This window comes from Neovison vison, chromosome 9 (assembly GCF_020171115.1).
Source record: "Neovison vison isolate M4711 chromosome 9, ASM_NN_V1, whole genome shotgun sequence".
NCBI lineage: Eukaryota > Metazoa > Chordata > Mammalia > Carnivora > Mustelidae > Neogale > Neogale vison.
In genome coordinates this window covers 94628413-94645523 of record NC_058099.1, presented here as the reverse complement: position 1 = coordinate 94645523, position 17111 = coordinate 94628413, and the positions used below count along the sequence as shown (strand labels likewise).

Here is a 17111-nt window from a genome sequence, read left to right as displayed (position 1 = left end):
CATTCCACATGTTTTTCTCTGAGAATATACAAAGAGAAGAATGACTGGAGAGAAATACTGCTAAGAAAACAGATGATTTGATCTGTAGAATTTAAATAAAAAGTATTTGGTTTAATCCAAGTTTATTAAATTTAACAGAAGGAAAAGAAACTGAAATAAAAGAAGAGGAATTACTTACCTTTAAGTAAGTATTTCTTCAACCAAAAAGAAATTACTTCCTAATGGATTTCTTTAAAGTTATGGGAAACATTAAGAAATTAGAACAGTTCTTTTTTAACCTCATGATAGTAGTTACTTCTTGTGAAAAAAATTACAAAAAAATGAAGTCATTGACACCCTCATATTCTTCCTCCTCTTTTGTTAGTTACATATTGTTTTTATATTGTCAAGGTGTAATGTAATTCTCACTGAAATATAACCCAAATTTATGTAATTTTTTAGTATTTGTTCCATAATTAAATAGACTCATTTCTTACCAGGCGTCTTCTTAGCTTCTTCTGACCGAATTCTTTTTTTTTTTTTCTGCAGAAGGCTTTTTATTCTTTTCTTTAATTTTTTTTATTATGTTATGTTAGTCACCATAGAGTATGTCATTAATTTTTGATGTAATGTTCCAAGATTCATAGTGTGCATGTAACATCCACTGCTATATGTAATACGTGCACTCCTTAATAACTGTCACTAGGCTAACCCAACCCTCCACCCCCCTCACCTCTAAAAGCCTGTTTGTTTTCTGGTGTCCACAGTCTCTCATGATTCATCTCCCTCTCTGATCTCCCCACCTTCATTTTTTCCCTTCCTTCTCCATGCTATTCCTTATGCTCCACAAATAAATGAAACCATATGATAATTGACTTTCTCTGCTTGACTTATTTGACTCAGCATAATGTTCTCCAGTCCCATCCACGTTGATAAAGAAGCAGATTATTCATCCTTTCTGATGGCTGAATAATATTCCATTGTGTATATGAACCATATCTTCTTTATCCATTCATCTGTTGAAGGGCATTTCAGCTCTTTTTTACAGTTTGACTATTGTGGCCATTGCTGCTATGAACTTTGGGATGCATGTGGCCCTTCTTTTCACTACATCTGTATCTTTGGGGTAAATACCAGTAGTGTAATTACTGGGCCATAGGGTAACTGTATTTTTAACTTTTTGAAGAACCTCCACACTGTTTCCCAAAGTGGCTGTATCAACTTGCATTCCCACCAACAGTGTAAGAGGGTTCCCCTTTCTCCACATCGTCTCCAACATCTGTTGTTTCTTGCTTTTATAATTTTGGCCATTCTAACTGGTGTAAGGTGGTATTGCAGTGTGGTCTTGATTTGAATCTCCCTGATGGCTAATGATGATGAACATTTTTTCATCTGTCTGTTAGCCATTTGTGTGTCTTCTTTGGAGAAATGTCTGTTCATGTCTTCTGCCCATTTTTTTTTGACTTGATTAATTGTTTTTTGGGTCTTGAGCTTGAGAAGTTCTTTATCTGTAGTGTCATTTGCAAAAATCTTCTCCCATTCCATAGGATGCCTCTTTGTTTTGTTGACTATTACCTTTGCTGTGCAGAAGCTTTTTATTTTGATGAAATCCCAAAAGTTCATTTTCACTTTTGTTTATTTAAGTCATCTCTCAATTATGGTAATTTCTTTTTTTCTTTCTGATGAACCATTTTTTGAAGAAGGGCTTATGTGTGCTTTATACCCTGATTTTTTTCCTGTTGGAAATGCGACTAGCACTTTCTCTGGATTTAATCTTCTGGTCATATATGTTTTCTTCTAAATTTTATAAAAATTTCTTTAAAATGCGTGTGACTAGAGAAGAGTCTAATGCAAGCTTGATTGTCTTTCACTTTTAAGATAACTTATTTTTCTGCATGAATGCCCATGGAATTCATTCTTTTTTCTTGAAATCCAAGATCTTGAGCAGAATGTGTTTCCATGTTACTATTACTGTATGAAATTTTCCTGTGATCACTGTGTATTTTTCCTGTTAGCAGAATTGGCTTTCATTTCAGGGAGATTTTTTTTCAGTGATTTTTTTTTTTTTTGCATTCTATTTTCCTATACTTCTGAGGCATAATTTCCTTTATTGCTGCTTTGTCTTCATCTGTCTTCCATGTCTATTGGTTTCTTTCTGATCGCAGAAATCAGTTTGCCTTACGTAATCTGCATTCATTATGACTATCTCAAACTTCTCTATTATTAGCATAACTTAAAACTTACTGTTATTAAATCCTTCACGCATACAAAAGAAGAGGTCAGTGCAAATGTAAGGTGTGAAGAGTACTAACCAAATGAGTCCGTGTATCCCCACAACCCAGAGGAAGAACCATATCAGTATAAAATTCCTACTTGCCTCTTCCCTCTTCCATGCCCTCCCTTCACTCTCAGAAGTTACCAACATCTTAATTTTGTGGTTAGCATAGAAATGTTTAAAAATATAATTTAGTATACCGTAATCAATACAGTTTATTTCTTAGTACATTTGACTTTTTTTTATTTTCAGCATAACAGTATTCATTATTTTTTTCACCACACCCAGTGCTCCATGCAATCCATGCCCTCTATAATACCCACCACCTGGTTCCCCAACCTCCCACCCCCCGCCACTTCAAACCCCTGATTGTTTTTCAGAGCCATAGTCTCTCATGGTTCACCTCCCCTTCCAATTTCCCCCAACTCCCTTCTCCTCTCTAACTCCCCATGTCCTCCATGCTATTTGTTATGCTCCACAAATAAGTGAAACCATATGATAATTGACTCTCTCTGCTTGACTTATTTCACTCAGCATAATCTCTTCCAGTCCCGTCCATGTTGCTACAAAAGTTGGGTATTCATCCTTTCTGATGGAGGCTTCATACTCCATAGTGTATATGCACCACATCTTCCTTATCCATTCGTCCGGTGAAGGGCATCTTGGTTCTTTCCACAGTCTGGCGACCGTGGCCATTGCTGCTATAAACATTGGGGTACAGATGGCCCTTCTTTTCACGACATCTGTATCTTTGGGGTAAATACCCAGTAGTGCAATGACAGGGTCATAGGGAAGCTCTATTTTTAATTTCTTGAGGAATCTCCACACTGTTCTCCAAAGAGGCTGCACCAACTTGCATTCCCACCAACAGTGTAAGAGGGTTCCCCTTTTTCCACATCCCCTCCAACACATGTTGTTTCTTGTCTTGTTAATTTTGGCCATTCTAACTGGTGTAAGGTGGTATCTCAATGTGGTTTTAATTTGAATCTCCCTGTGGGCTAGTGATGATGAACATTTTTTCATGTGTCTGATAGCCATTTGTATGTCTTCATTGGAGAAGTGTCTGTTCATATCTTCTGCCCATTTTTTGGTATGATTGTCTGTTTTGTGTGTGTTGAGTTTGAGGAGTTCATTATAGATCCTGGAATCATACTACATATTCTTCAGCAGTCTGCTTTCTTACCCCTAAAATTTTGTTTTGAAAGTAACTTATGTGAATACATGGACCTCTGGTTCTTTCTCACTGTTAAATAGTATTCCGAGTATGAACATGCCACTGTTTATTCATTCATTTCCCTGTCGGTAGTTACTTCTGGCTTATTGTAAATTTTCATCTTACAATTACCAATACTATTATAAAAAATGTAGTAGAACTTATCTTGTGTATGTGTTCAAATATTCCTCTGGAGTGTGCATTTGTAGGTGGTGATGTTTCTGACTTACAGAACTAGCACTTCTTCAGATTTATTGATGCCAAATGGTTATAAATAATTTGAATGCAAAGTATTTTCTTCCTGCACATTAGTTATGTGTGATTCCATAATTGTGTCACTTTACTTCTTGACTTATTTTATTGCACCTAAAATCTCTTATTTAACCTCAGTTCTACTGCCTTATTATCTTGTCTGTCTGTCTGTCTTTCTTTCTTTCTTAAAGATTTTATTTTATTTATTTGAGAGAGAGAGAGAGAGCGAGAGAGAGAGATCACAAGTAGGCAGAGAGACAGGTAGAGGGAAAGGGGGAAACAGGCTCCCTGCTGAACAGAGAGCCCAATGTGGGGCTTGATCCCAGGACCCTGAGATATGACCTGAGCTGAAAGCAGAGGCTTAACCCACTGAGATACCCAGGCACCACTCATCTTGTCTTTAAACTCTTGTTGAATTTCAGCTGTGTTCTCTTTGACTGATATATTTCTCTATACTTTCTCATTTGATTTGATCCTGAAATGACACTGAAGGGATTGGTGCTATTATTATTATTCTCATTTTATAGGTGAAAAAAAGGACTTCCAAGAAATTTTGTGTCTTGGCCACAGTCATACGGGTAGCAGGTGGAGAATCCAACACCAGCACCCAAGACTGTCACCTCCAAAACACTTGCTCTTCCCTCCTCTTTGAGGCAGAATATAATTAAATACTCCCATATAGTTTAGCTTTGAAACCCAAGTAAGGTTCCATACTGAGCAGGCAAATAAGCAACACATATTTAACACATGTAACTCAATGAAAAACCCCCTAAGTCAGACAAGAATGGCAGGGTACCAAGTGAAATTATTACCCTCTCTATCCTGGAAGTTATAGTGATACTAAAGGGATGGATTCATCCAAAGGGTGTGCATGTGTGTGCAGCATGTGTGTGTGTGCACGCGCACATGGGTGTGCCTGCGTGGTGTGTGTGTGGGTGCACAGCTTAAGCAACTAATACAAGTGACAGAACTGCTGACGGGTTTTGAAACCAATGTCATTCCAAGGAGACAGGAGCAAAACAACATTTGGGTTTGCTTATACCTTGATGGTGTCCAAGGAGACGAGCTGTTAGTGGAGCCTCCCTCTTTCCTGAACTCTTAGAGAAGGACTAGGTCACACAGGGAGAATCTGTACAGCAGTGAACATGGTGGACGACAGAGCCTGCCTCTGGTTAGCAGCCCCTTTTCAGCACGTGGAGGGATATATTGAGGCTCATTTTTTCCACCGGAAAGGATAGTTCTACTGAGTTTCAGTTTTGGAAGAATGGTGTACGAAACGGCAGGCTAGCACAAAATTTTGTGTGCTGAGAATGTTGGTAGCCAAAAGTGAAGGAAGGCAGCAATGTTACCTCAGAGAATAGAGTATCTGATATTCAGAATTAGCTATTCTCATGGCTTAGACCTATTATTTGTTGAGTATATGTCCTGTTTCTCAGATATCTTTGTCAAAGATTTATGTTCAAACTTAGGATTATCAAATGAACTCCTTTCCTTGTTTCCTTGTTTCCCAAAGATTGATCTGCAGGAGATAAATTAATGTTCAGTGAAAAAAGAACTGCAAAGCAACCAGATAAGACTGCTTGTCTTTGATTTAACCAAGCCAAAGTTTTCTTTTCTGTAAAATTCTTCAAAGCAATTAATATGCTAATGGATTCTGAATTTGTAAGTGGGATATATATTATAGAGGAGTTCCAAAATTATTTGATCATGAAGCTCCTATGTTCACGGACTCCAGGAATATATTTGGGGGGAAATTTGGCTTTCTTCCATTCATAAAATATGAGCACTTGAAGTAGTCTGAGAACAACTCCAGTTTTAAACTTTCATTTTGCAAGGAGGGAGACCAAAATTTATAGGGTTTAAGTGACTTTCCCAAGGTCACCCAGCTCTTTGGTGGTAAAGGCAGAACTAGAATTCCTATCTTCAGATTCCTGATCTAGTGTTCTTTGAACGTGGCCCACAGTAAGTGAAGTCATGTGATGCAGTGACTTACAAGCAGGCCTCTGTGCCCACTTCCAAAAATGTGCTATTTCCTTCTTTGCCAGTGAAAATGATGAGGCTCAGAATTCTTTCCTTTGAATCTCAAATTGCCCTTCTGACAGCTCACACAATCCTCTCTCCAAAGCCTTGTTATATCTCTGACGTTCCTGAGGATTCAGTAGCCTAGAATTATTTTCTGTAAATTAGCGGTATAGGGTAATACCATGCTCAATTGGATGTCCATTCATATTGGTCCCTCCAGCAAAACTTAGAAAAGCTCCCTTTCCAGCTTTCTGGTCCAAGTGGGTGAGTGGTTTTATACACGAATAAGTAGACAGTCTCATACCCCACAAGCAGAATTTAGGAGGAGCTTGAAATCTAGACATGGAATCCCTTTGTGGTAGTCCGTGGAGCAGTGTGTATCAGAAATCTTTCCATCTGTACCCCAGTGTTTATAGCAGCAATGGCCACGGTCGCCAAACTGTGGAAAAAACCAAGATGTCCTTCAATGGACGAATGGATAAGGAAGATGTGGTCCATATATACTATGGAGTATTATGCCTCCATCAGAAAGGATGAATACCCAACTTTTGTAGTAACATGGACGGGACTGGAAGAGATTATGCTGAGTGAAATAAGTCAAGCAGAGAGAGTCAATTATCATATGGTTTCACTTATTTGTGGAGCATAACAAATAGCATGGAGGACATGGGGAGTTAGAGAGGAGAAGGCAGTTGGGGGAAATTGGAAGGGGAGGTGAATCATGAGAGACTATGGACTCTGAAAAACAATCTGTGTTTTTTGAAGGGGTGGAGGGGTGGGAGGTTGGGGGATCCAGGTGGTGGGTATTGGAGAGGGCACGGATTACATGGAGCACTGGGTGTGGTGCAAAAGTAATGAATACTGTTATGCTGAAAAAATAAAAAATTTAAAAAAAAGAAATCTTTCCAGTTTCCATCCTCTTTAAATTTGAAGGAAACAATGCAAAGTCTGCTTTCATATTTAACTACAATGTTTGTCAATGCACTATTGTCATAATGAAAAATTTAATATAACCAGATTGTTCAGTAACATGGTGTTGATGAAATGAATCAAGATATTTTTATGAAATACTATATAGCTGGTAGAAATTTTGTTGTAAAAAACTTTATGGAATGATATTTACTACAGAACTTTCTAAGAGATATGCCAGGACTGAGATACCAATGTCCTTTTTTCCCATCGAGCTACTCAGGATCTACTGTGGCCCGAACCCCCAGCTCAAATATCTCAAGCTGCCAAATGTTTTTATAAACAGAGATATACTCGCATGTCTACTAGGGCATATGCTTTGCCTACATCTGGATAGGGCAATGTAAATGATCTTTATTTTCGTGTGTTTGCTCATCTGCATTTCTCTTTTTTAGTTAATGGTACTATTTAATAAAAATAAGAGAGAGTAATAATAATTTTAACACTTACATAGTCCTTAATATGCTTCGTCTTGTTTTTTTTTTTCCTCAAGGAGGTCTATGAAGTAGGCACTCCTATTATTCTTTTTATTATATAAGGGTTATTTTTGAATTCCATATTGGAAGCTATTAAGAACTGGACAAGTTGATGCAGGCAGAAAGGAGAAGGTGGAAATGAGACATATGGAAGGTAGAAAGAAGAAAACATAGTCACTAATTGTCTGTGGGAAGCAACTCTGCCCCCAGGATATTGACGATTATCATATTCATGACCAAAAAGGAATTCAAGGAAATAAAAGATTGTATAGAAGTTTTAAGAAAGCCTAGGGGAATGGTTAGTTTTCTAGAAGAAGCTGAGGTGGGCTCCTTGCTTGTTGATATTGAGATGAAAAAGCGTGGTGGTGGGAAAGTCCGTGATAAAGGAGCTCAGGTGAGTCAGAGAACCGAAGGCTGTGGTTGGGCACCTACCCACGTTGGAGCCCCAGCAGAGCTGTGCCAGTGAGTGGATCCTCCTGAGAACAGAATGTGCAGAGAAGAGCCGGGCGCCAAAAGCTTTAACCTTTAGGCTTTGTCTCCATAGTGGCGAACCCCACCAGCCCCATGAACTAGACCTCCCTGAGTGGGAAGATGATAGAGCAGAATTCTGGGAGTCTTTGGGCAAGGGTCAAGGTTGACAGTGGATGACATGTTCAAACACTGTTCTTCCATGGTTTTTCCTTAGGTCAGAGATTCATGTGTTGTTGTATTTTTTAAAGCATAAGTAGAAAAGACATTTAATAAGCTTGTGGGGCATGGGTTGGTAAGGAGCACCCTAGAAGGAGGGGCTCAAAGTGAAAGGAACCCTAGCTCTGTGAAGAAGTGATCAGAAATGGAAAAGATACAACTGATTCATGACAAATGCGTGGCATGCTGCGTTGATGGTGAAGAATGGGATTGAGTTATGAAAATGCAAAATGGAAGGTCTCTGTGTGTAAATACAACGAGCAAACTTCTAGGAGGCTCAGGGAGCCACAGCCCAAACAGAGTGTGCTGGGTGTATTTATGCTGGTGCATTCAGGAGGTTTATTAGGAAATATGTTTTTCAGGCAGTAGAAAGACATAAATGTAATAATGCAATCTCTTTCTCATATTTGGCATTAAGAAGAAATATATTAGAAATACAATAAATACTTATCTCTTCAAAGTCCCAGTTTTAAGGGAATTCAAAATTATTAAATAGAATGCAGAGGACATCAAAGAAAAATGAGTACATAACTGTAAAATGTACTTCTAAAGAAAAGTAAATGAAAATGCTATTATTTATTTTTGGAATCAAAAGACCAAAGGATAATTTAATGAGGATCAGGATCATTAATTTTGCACGATTACTGTCCAGTGCTTTTAGGCATCTTCGTTCCAGGTAGGATGATGGGAAATAAACAGAAACCTTTAATTTAAAAAACAGTTCCCCAGCACTGCATGCACATATATATGCACACACACATGCACACACGCATGTGTATGTTTGTGTAAAGAGTCTGGAGGGGTAGACATCAAAGTATCAAAAGTTATTATTTGTATGGGGTACAGTTATGGATGTTTTTGTATCTTTCATATGTGTATCTACTAAGTTATCTGTAGTCAACATGAAATATGTGGACAATAAGAAAAATCAGGTTATTTTTTAAGGCATTTTAGAGACATAGATATGTCGCTTCCCTCTCCTCCCTATCACTATGTCAACCCTCAATCTGTAAAACTGATTTTTTTCCAAGAAGTCTGTGTGACAGTCCTGATCCCCTGTTTTATCTTCTTCAGATGCTGGTGAAAAATAACCACCTTTCCGACAAGATCATTGTTGTGCCAGGGAAAATTGAAGACATCTCTCTTCCTGAGGCTGTGGATGTGATCATTTCCGAACCGATGGGATACATGCTCTTCAATGAAAGGATGCTGGAGAGTTACCTTCATTCCAAAAAATGGCTGAAAGCGAATGGTGAGTTGGCCAATTCCTGATTCAGAAGAGTTTTTCCTCCTCCTTTCCCTATATTTAATTTTGGATGGAAAGGAAGACAGGGCATTTCTATTGTACCGTTTTAAAAAATGTTCTCATCTTAATCTTTCACAAGAGATGAGCTAGTCTCCAGCCGTGAAGCTCTAGGTGTGGGTTGTGTGCTGCATGGTATTAAATATGGTACAGAGGACCAGTTCAGAGTTCTGTGTTTCTGTCCCGTTTCTATCACTGTCTTCCTCAGTGAACTTCACCTACCACTTGACCTGTTGACTTAAGTTTTCTCATCTGGATTTTAAAAATAATCTCTAAGAAAAGTGATCTCTCAAGCCGCTTTAAGTGTTGGCTTTCTATAACATGAGAAACTCTCTGAGACCTGCTCATTCTTTCCGCCATATTCCTCTCCTACCATGTCTCCCTTTCCCTATGATCAGTACATGTCCTTGATCAGTACATATGCATGTACATGATCAGTACATACACATATACATCAGTACATATCCAGTATTCTTTTTTGTGCTTTTCAAGTATCTACATTGCTTAGCACATGCGTACATTAATTTGTGGAAACCTTCCCAAGGGTGAGTGATGGAGGTTTTTAATGTATTTGGAAGGTCAGTCCTGAGGTTCTTGGTGATGTTATATTCCTTCCACAGGGGACATTTGGTGGCGTCTGGAGACATTTTGAGTTGTCACAGTGCAGGAGGGGTAATATTGTCATCCAGTGGGATAAAAAAGCCAGGTGTGCTGATGAACATCCTTCGGGGTACAAGACAGACCCCTACCCCATCCAAGAGTTACCCAGCCCCAAATAGCAACAGTACCAAGACTGAGACCTGACTTCCCTGGAGGCACCATTCCCACCCCCAGTTTACGAAGGGAAAATTGAGGCACAGCGGGAGAAAACAACTCGGCAAGGACACACCTCTGGTAAATGACAGAGCAGGGATTTGAACCCAGGTCTCTCTGACCCTGAAGCCCACTCTCCTGACTCCTGCGCACACACACTATTTTCCACCCCTTACTAGGGAGAGGGGACACATTTTCACAGAATGGTTTTTCAAGTAAAACACAGAAAGTAATTGGTCAGTTTTAAAAGTGGCAGCTCCCATTAGAATTGTGGCACCTTACCCAGGATGTGTCTCCCCGCCTTGGTAGCCAGTGGGGACAAAACGGTGACCACGAGGGCAGCTCTGATTCAGCACGTCAAGCAGTATACACACAGCAGTGCGGGCAGGTGAGGAAAGCTTGAGGCTCATCCGTAATTCCCTGCATGCTTCACAATATAGGGGTTCAGAGATAGACTCTTGGAAAAAGCCTCATGCAAAAATAAATAAATAGACAAAATGTACTTAATGTCAGAAACTGCATTCGCATGCCGCTGGTGAAACAGACAGTCCAGGATGGTCTCGGAAGCTTTGTGTTTATGCGATGAAATTGAACTGTGGAAGTGAGATCATAAAGGACCAGTTGGATTTCCTACTCAGTGCCCCTCAGAAGGAATTTTTATATTTTTGTCTGGATTTTTTTTTTCAAAATGTCTAGGTACTTGGCTGTTGGTGAGATTCTGAACATGCTTAATTCATGTGCATCTGTGGGGCACCTCCAAACTGAATATCTAGGCTTAATATCTGCCACTCCTTCCCCTCCCAAATATTTGTAATAGGTATGAAACTTTTACTGGGCTGTGTATCTTTAACTAGACAAGGAGAAATGAATACTGATTCTATCTTCTTTTTAACCTGTGTGTTCCTGAGGGCAGGAGGCTTGATTTTTTCCTTTTTTTTTTTTTTTAAAGATTTTATTTATTTATTTATTTATCAGAGAGAGAGAGAACGCACAAGCCGAGGGAGCAACAGACAGAGAGGGGCTGGATCCCGGGACCCCGGGATCATGACCTGAGCCGAAGGCAGACACCCAGGCGTCCCTATTTTTTCTAGTTATTTTTATTTTCCACCAAAATAAGATGTAATTTACAATGCCAAATAATGACATAAAGACTTCTAATGAAAAATAGTAGCCCCGTTTTGCCCCAGCTCTCCCTGTCCTGAGACTACTACCCTCCCCGAAGGCTTTCCCTCTCCCTTCCATTTGGGACTTCTTCCCCTTACTTACCTGCATATTTTGATACAAAATTATCATACGGCTATTTTCGTTACTCTCTGGTTGAGAAGTGTGCTCTCTCCTACACAGCATTTTCTTCCCTGCTGGGTGTGCGCTCGTTCCCCGCCCCTGTCTTCTCAGTGTATTCATGCAGGTCCTCAGTTCCCTTCCCAGACCCTCGAGGCCAGGTAGATTTCTGAATCGAGAATCTGAAGGACTTGGGAAAGGTGATAGACTCCTCTGCTGCGGATCGTTACTGCCTGCAGTGGAGTCTGAGGCCCCACCGTGTGACGAAACACATTGTATTTCTGCAACAAACCGTATGAATATGGATACCAAAGGGGATAAATAAAGACTGTAAAGAAACTCGTGTCAGTTCAGGTCAGATTTTGCCATCAGATGATGTTGCTGCAAATGTGCCCAAAACTCTAACTTCAAGGGCTTTTGGGACCCAATTGAATATAAAGAAATATGGACCGAGATCATCATTTGGTCGAATCCGTAATCAGTGCTTAGGTTATTGTGACAACGTACATATCGTTCCGAGCTGAGCCAGGTGGCAAAGTGGGTGCATGAGATTTTCAATTTTCTCATGAAACCTTTTGTTTTTCTCGGAGTTAGTTTTCACTAGCTTGGTTTTTGATATGCTCGTGACTAATTATTTCCATGCGAGGACACTAACAGATCCTATCAATATTTAGTCAGTAGGAGCCTTCCTCCTGTGGATGCTCTGTTCTCCTCTCCCCCACGTGCCGTGGTTCTTCTCCAGCTCCGCCTCACGCCCGCCATATTTGACTTCCCAGCATCATTTTCTCGCCTCTTCTCTCTGTGCCCTCTTCATCTGTGGCCTCACAGATGAGGCTCCGCCCCTGGATTTGCCCTTCTACTTACTAGCTCTATGACTGTGACCAAGTCACTTCAAGTTCCCTGTTCCTTAGTTTACCCATTTGTAAAGCGGGGGTATAATAATAGAACTTACTGTATTTTATGATGAGGATTAAATGAATCAATACAGGGAAAACCCATAGAAAAGATCATGGCAAAATCCTAAATTAATTTTGATCAAGAAATTTTAGGTGTTACTTTTGTGACAGAACCTCCAGTTTCTAAGGCGATACTCACTTCTGAAGTAGGGTTAGTAGTTCATCTTTCTTTTATGTGCCGGATCATTAAAGACTATGAGAAAGAGTCTCCCTAGAAATGACAAGAATAATAACATTGATCGCTGTGTTGGCCCACTTGGGAACGCTGGGCTTCAGGCATGCCAGGCTAGGTGTTTGCCCACTAGGGAACCTGCCTTTCCTTCCCCCTGGTGACTGGGAAGGTCAGGAACAACAAACAAGAGTGGGTGTCCCAGCGAGGAGGATGGCGACCGCCCCCCCACCCCCACCCCGAGAAGCAGAGCCTCCAAGAGCACTGAAGAAGATCGTCAGCGTGATTACCCATGGACGGAGTCTCAGAATGGAAATGACAATGGGATAGAATGACGGGGGGTGAATTATCTTCAGAGCTGTTTTTACAATAAATAGGATTTTTAAAAAATGAAGAAAGTGCGCAGAATTCCCAGCCCAGGGCGTACGGAAAGGAAAAAGCTGACAGCAGAGAAGACAGGACGCCGGCTTAAAGGCCTCTCCTAAGACTCCGCGAGCTTTTCTCATAACATAGCTCTGTGACTGCATTAGGATTCTTCTTTATATTTCCTCCAGTCTTCTGCCTAATTTTTTTAATCCTTGCTTTGAGGCAAAATTGTATTTCAGCCTCTTGGGTCATAACTGAAATAGGACGAGAGAGTGGCGTTGGTCCGGTGGCGGGTGAGTGTCCCCTGCAGTCGGAAGGCGGCGCTTGTCAACGTCTGGGTCTGTGTCTCTTGCTCATTAGGAATGATGTTCCCGACATTCGGCGACATCCACTTGGCCCCCTTTTCTGACGAACAGCTCTACATGGAACACTACTCCAGAGCCAACTTTTGGTAATGTTCTCTTCTGTCTTCCATTCTTTTTCCTTTAGAGTGAGCCCGAGTTTCTGGTTTGGGTTTGCCCTCTGGGGTTATATAAATGGCGGGGGGTAGGGGTGGGGTGCCGTGCACTGTGGGATGTTCAGCTGGACCCCTGGCTGCTACCTACTACAGGCCAGTAGTGCCTTTCCCGTAGTTGTGACCACCAAAAATGTCTCCAGATACTGCCGATTGTCCCCAGCAGGGGAAGGGGGCATCAAGTCATCCCCTGTTGAGAACCCCTGGAGTGGACAAACCCGGGAGCTCCTTAGCAGGTGGCCTCTAGCTGGAAGGACAGCATCCTCCCCCTACTGCGGCCCCTCCCTTCCCCCTTAATGTTATCCATTCCCTGGGCTCAGGGCCGCGGCTTCTGTTAGAAGGGACCTTGGTCAGAGGACAGGGCAATCAGTACATCTCAAGGTAAAGGAGTCGATCAAAACATTTTTCTTGGAGTTTTCGCACTAATGGGCTCTTGGCTTTTGGACATTTCACTTCACCTTGATAGACTTGGTTTCTTCATTTGGAGAATGAGAACTAATACAAAACAACCGGCTCTAAGCCAGCATTCCGTCTGGCATTGTTTTTTGAGCCCTGGTTTTTGTAAGGAGAAAGAGGGAAAGAGAACGATGATATTGGACCCATGGGAGGGAGGAACCAAACAGACAGCATCCGAGGAGGAATGTTAGGTGTGTAGGAGGACAGGCATGCGCTGGCAGATGGGTGGGGAGGGATGCTAAAATGTAGGCTCTGAGTTCCAGCTGACGTATGCAGAACCTTCCAACACGCAGATAGCCACAGCGCATTTCTGGTTTTTTTGTCTTTGTAATCCTGCCTCTTGGTGAAGAAGCAGCCAAAATGTGCTTTGGTTTCCCAGGCTACAAGTTCTTTGAAGAGTAGGGTCAAAGGGCTAAAATTTATTCTTTCTCTCTGATTTTTTTTTCTTGTAAAATAGGCTTTCCTAGCACAGATTTGCATTTCATGGTTTCTGCTCAGTCTGTAATTTTGAAACTCCCAAGCCACATGCTTCCTAATGGGGGTGAAAGCCTCTTGGTGTGTGATGGGGGCCACCTTAATTATGATCATTGTTCTCTGAGGTCATGCTGACCCAGAATGTTTATATTTTAACCATAAACTTCCCGAGTCGGTGACGAGGTTGGAGAGGCAGGGATTCCAGGTAGCAGAATCGACCAGATTACTTCCCCCAGTGGGACAGCAGGGGAGCGCGTTGTCCTGGCAGTGCTGGCGTGACTTCCCCGCTGTACCATCTGCTGCCATCTTGGTACCTTGAGAACGAATGTTAATGATCACAGTGGATTGGCTAGGCTCACCATCAGCATACAAACATACTGCTATTTATTCCATCTCAAAAGAAAAAATAACCTTTTTTTATCTCTCACTTCCCCAGTTAACCACCACCCATCTCTCTTAGTCCCTTTGCTGCAAAACTCCTCAAAAAGCATTCTATCCTCCTAGTCTCCAAGACTTTGCTTCATTTTCTCTCTTAAGACATCCCTCTGTGATGGCTCTTACCAGGGCCCCCGGTGTGCTGACCTCCACATTGCTAACCAGTGTCCATCCTCCCTTGTCTGCTTATTGAACCCAGAACCCTTATTTGAGCAGCATTTGAAATGCTGTGCAATCTTTTAATTTCTCTTCTGCCTCACTGGTCACTTTTTCAACAAATCCTTCACTGGTCGTTGCTTGTCTCCTTCACCTACTGATGTAGGAGTGCCCCGGGACACAGTCTTGGACCTCCTCTTTGTCCATTTATTGCCTTGGTGAGCTCACCCATTCCTTAGATTCGATGCCATCTGTATGCTAATGATTCCCAAGGATATTGTCCTCTAGCTTACACATGTCCTGGGAACTTCATATTTTTATACCCAGTGGCCTCTTGGACATTCCCCCTTACAGAGACTTACCATCTAAACTCAACACCTTGTCTCCCCCCCACCCCCACACCCCAAATATGCTCTACTCATAGTCTTTCCATCTCACTTGATGATAACACTGTCCTCCCAATCATTCAGGCCTGAAACCATGGAGGCCCTTCTTTCTTTGTCCCCATATCTAAACCATGAAGAAATTCTGTTGGCTCTACTTTTGAACTCTACCCAGAATCTGTCCTATTCTCATTATATTCTCTGTTCTCCCTTGTTCCCAACGCTGTCATCCCTCATCTTGATTACTGCTATAGCTTCTTAACCTGTCTGTTCCCAGCATTCCCAAAGCCTTCTGGTAAATTCTGTCTGGTCTGGTTTCTCATTTCCTATGACTATGTTCATTCAACTCCAGCCACACAGGTGTCCTTGCTGATTTTCAGGCGTATGCAACCACCTCGGAGCCTTTGCTTTTGCTCATCTTTCTATGTGGAACACTTTTCTCCCAATATTCACGTGGCTGATCCCTTCACCTCCATAAAGTCTGCCAAAATGCCAGCTCTCCTGGGCATCCTGTTTACCATGGTAGTCACAGCACTCATCATCCCAATCCCACGTTTTCTGCTTTGTGTTTTTGCTTTAGCACTTACTGCTTCCCAAAAGACATATAACCCCTTTATTTATTATTGTTCATTGTCAGCATCCTTCCTGATTGCATGTAAGCACCACAAAAGCCCAGGTTCTGTCAGATTTCACTAATGTATCCTAAGCACCCTCCATCCCAAGTGCCTGTCACATAGCAGATCCTCAATAAATATTTTTGAATGGGTAAAAACTCCAGTAATCTCAAGTAAGTACACCAGTAATTACTATTAAGAGGTTAGGTGTCATCTCTTTGATTTTTAAAAAAATTTTTTTACAAAGTTAGGATAATACCATAAATCTCATTTTGTAGCTCTTTTACTTTTTAAATTTTTATTTATTTTTATTTTGTTTTGATTTCAATACCTTGTTGATATGTTCTCATATCTTCATAATATTCTCTTGCTGCAGAGTATTTCTTTTGTGACAATATCATAATTCATCAGCTTAAGCTCCAGTGCTAAATATTATTTTAATTGCTTATTGAATCCTATAAATTTTACAAGAAACAACACTAAGGTATTGTTTCTATATTCTAGCAGTATATAGAATGTTATAAAATTTTGTATCCTAAATTCCGTAAGAACACTAAAGTGAGCATCCTTTTATAGAAATCATGGTTTGCATTCTGATTATTTCCTTACAATAAATTGCTAGAAGCAGAATTACTGGACCAAAAGGTGTGAAGAAGGATCTTTAAAAAAATTATTCTTATATATTGCCAAATTGCCCTGTAGAAAAGTTTTACCAATTAACACTTCCACCAGAAGTATATGAGAATGTCTGCTGAGTCTTGCCCATACGGGCTATGTTTTTTTAAATGCCAATTTGATTCAAAAAAAAAAAATGGTGGCCAGTTTATTTTTAATCTGTATGTCTTTGGTCGCTAGTGCATTTGAACGGTTTTATTTTTAGTCAACAAACACACAAAAAAATGTTTTAAAAAACATATAGTTAACAAAATTCACAGCCTTCACTCTCCTTGTAACTCCCCTTCCTCTATGAAGAGGTTTCTGTGTCCGGCGACTGCATGCGGGCCTTTGGTCGCATTGGTGCGGGGAACAGGTGGTGAAAGTGTGCACAGCTTTTATTAGAAGAGGCAGAGACGTGGAAATGCTGGCCGAGTGGAGGGAGAGGGATGCAAATAATGACGATGGTGGCAGTGCTGGTGGCGGCAGGTTAGGTATATGCTAAAGAAGGGAGCCGAGAAGCTGAGGCATAACTGGCCAAGTCAGGGCATTAGATATAACCAGTGACCAGTCCTCACCTGAACTTGTCATCAAGGACACTTGGCCCCAGGGACTCCTCACGTTACTTCTAAAGCCTAAACCTGGTTTTCCTCCTTCCTTATCG

The 17111-nt window shown here is 41.0% G+C and overlaps 1 protein-coding gene across 1 annotated transcript in view; it reads left to right on the top strand.

Moving 5' to 3' along the window:
* Positions 1-17111, top strand: part of LOC122916788 (histone-arginine methyltransferase CARM1-like) — a 93527-nt gene that overhangs the window by 39772 nt on the left and 36644 nt on the right. Inside the window, exons 3-4 of the mRNA XM_044264172.1 lie at positions 8948-9125; positions 13122-13212. Coding sequence (XP_044120107.1) covers positions 8948-9125; positions 13122-13212 — 269 coding nt within the window. The remainder of the gene's footprint in view (positions 1-8947; positions 9126-13121; positions 13213-17111) is intronic.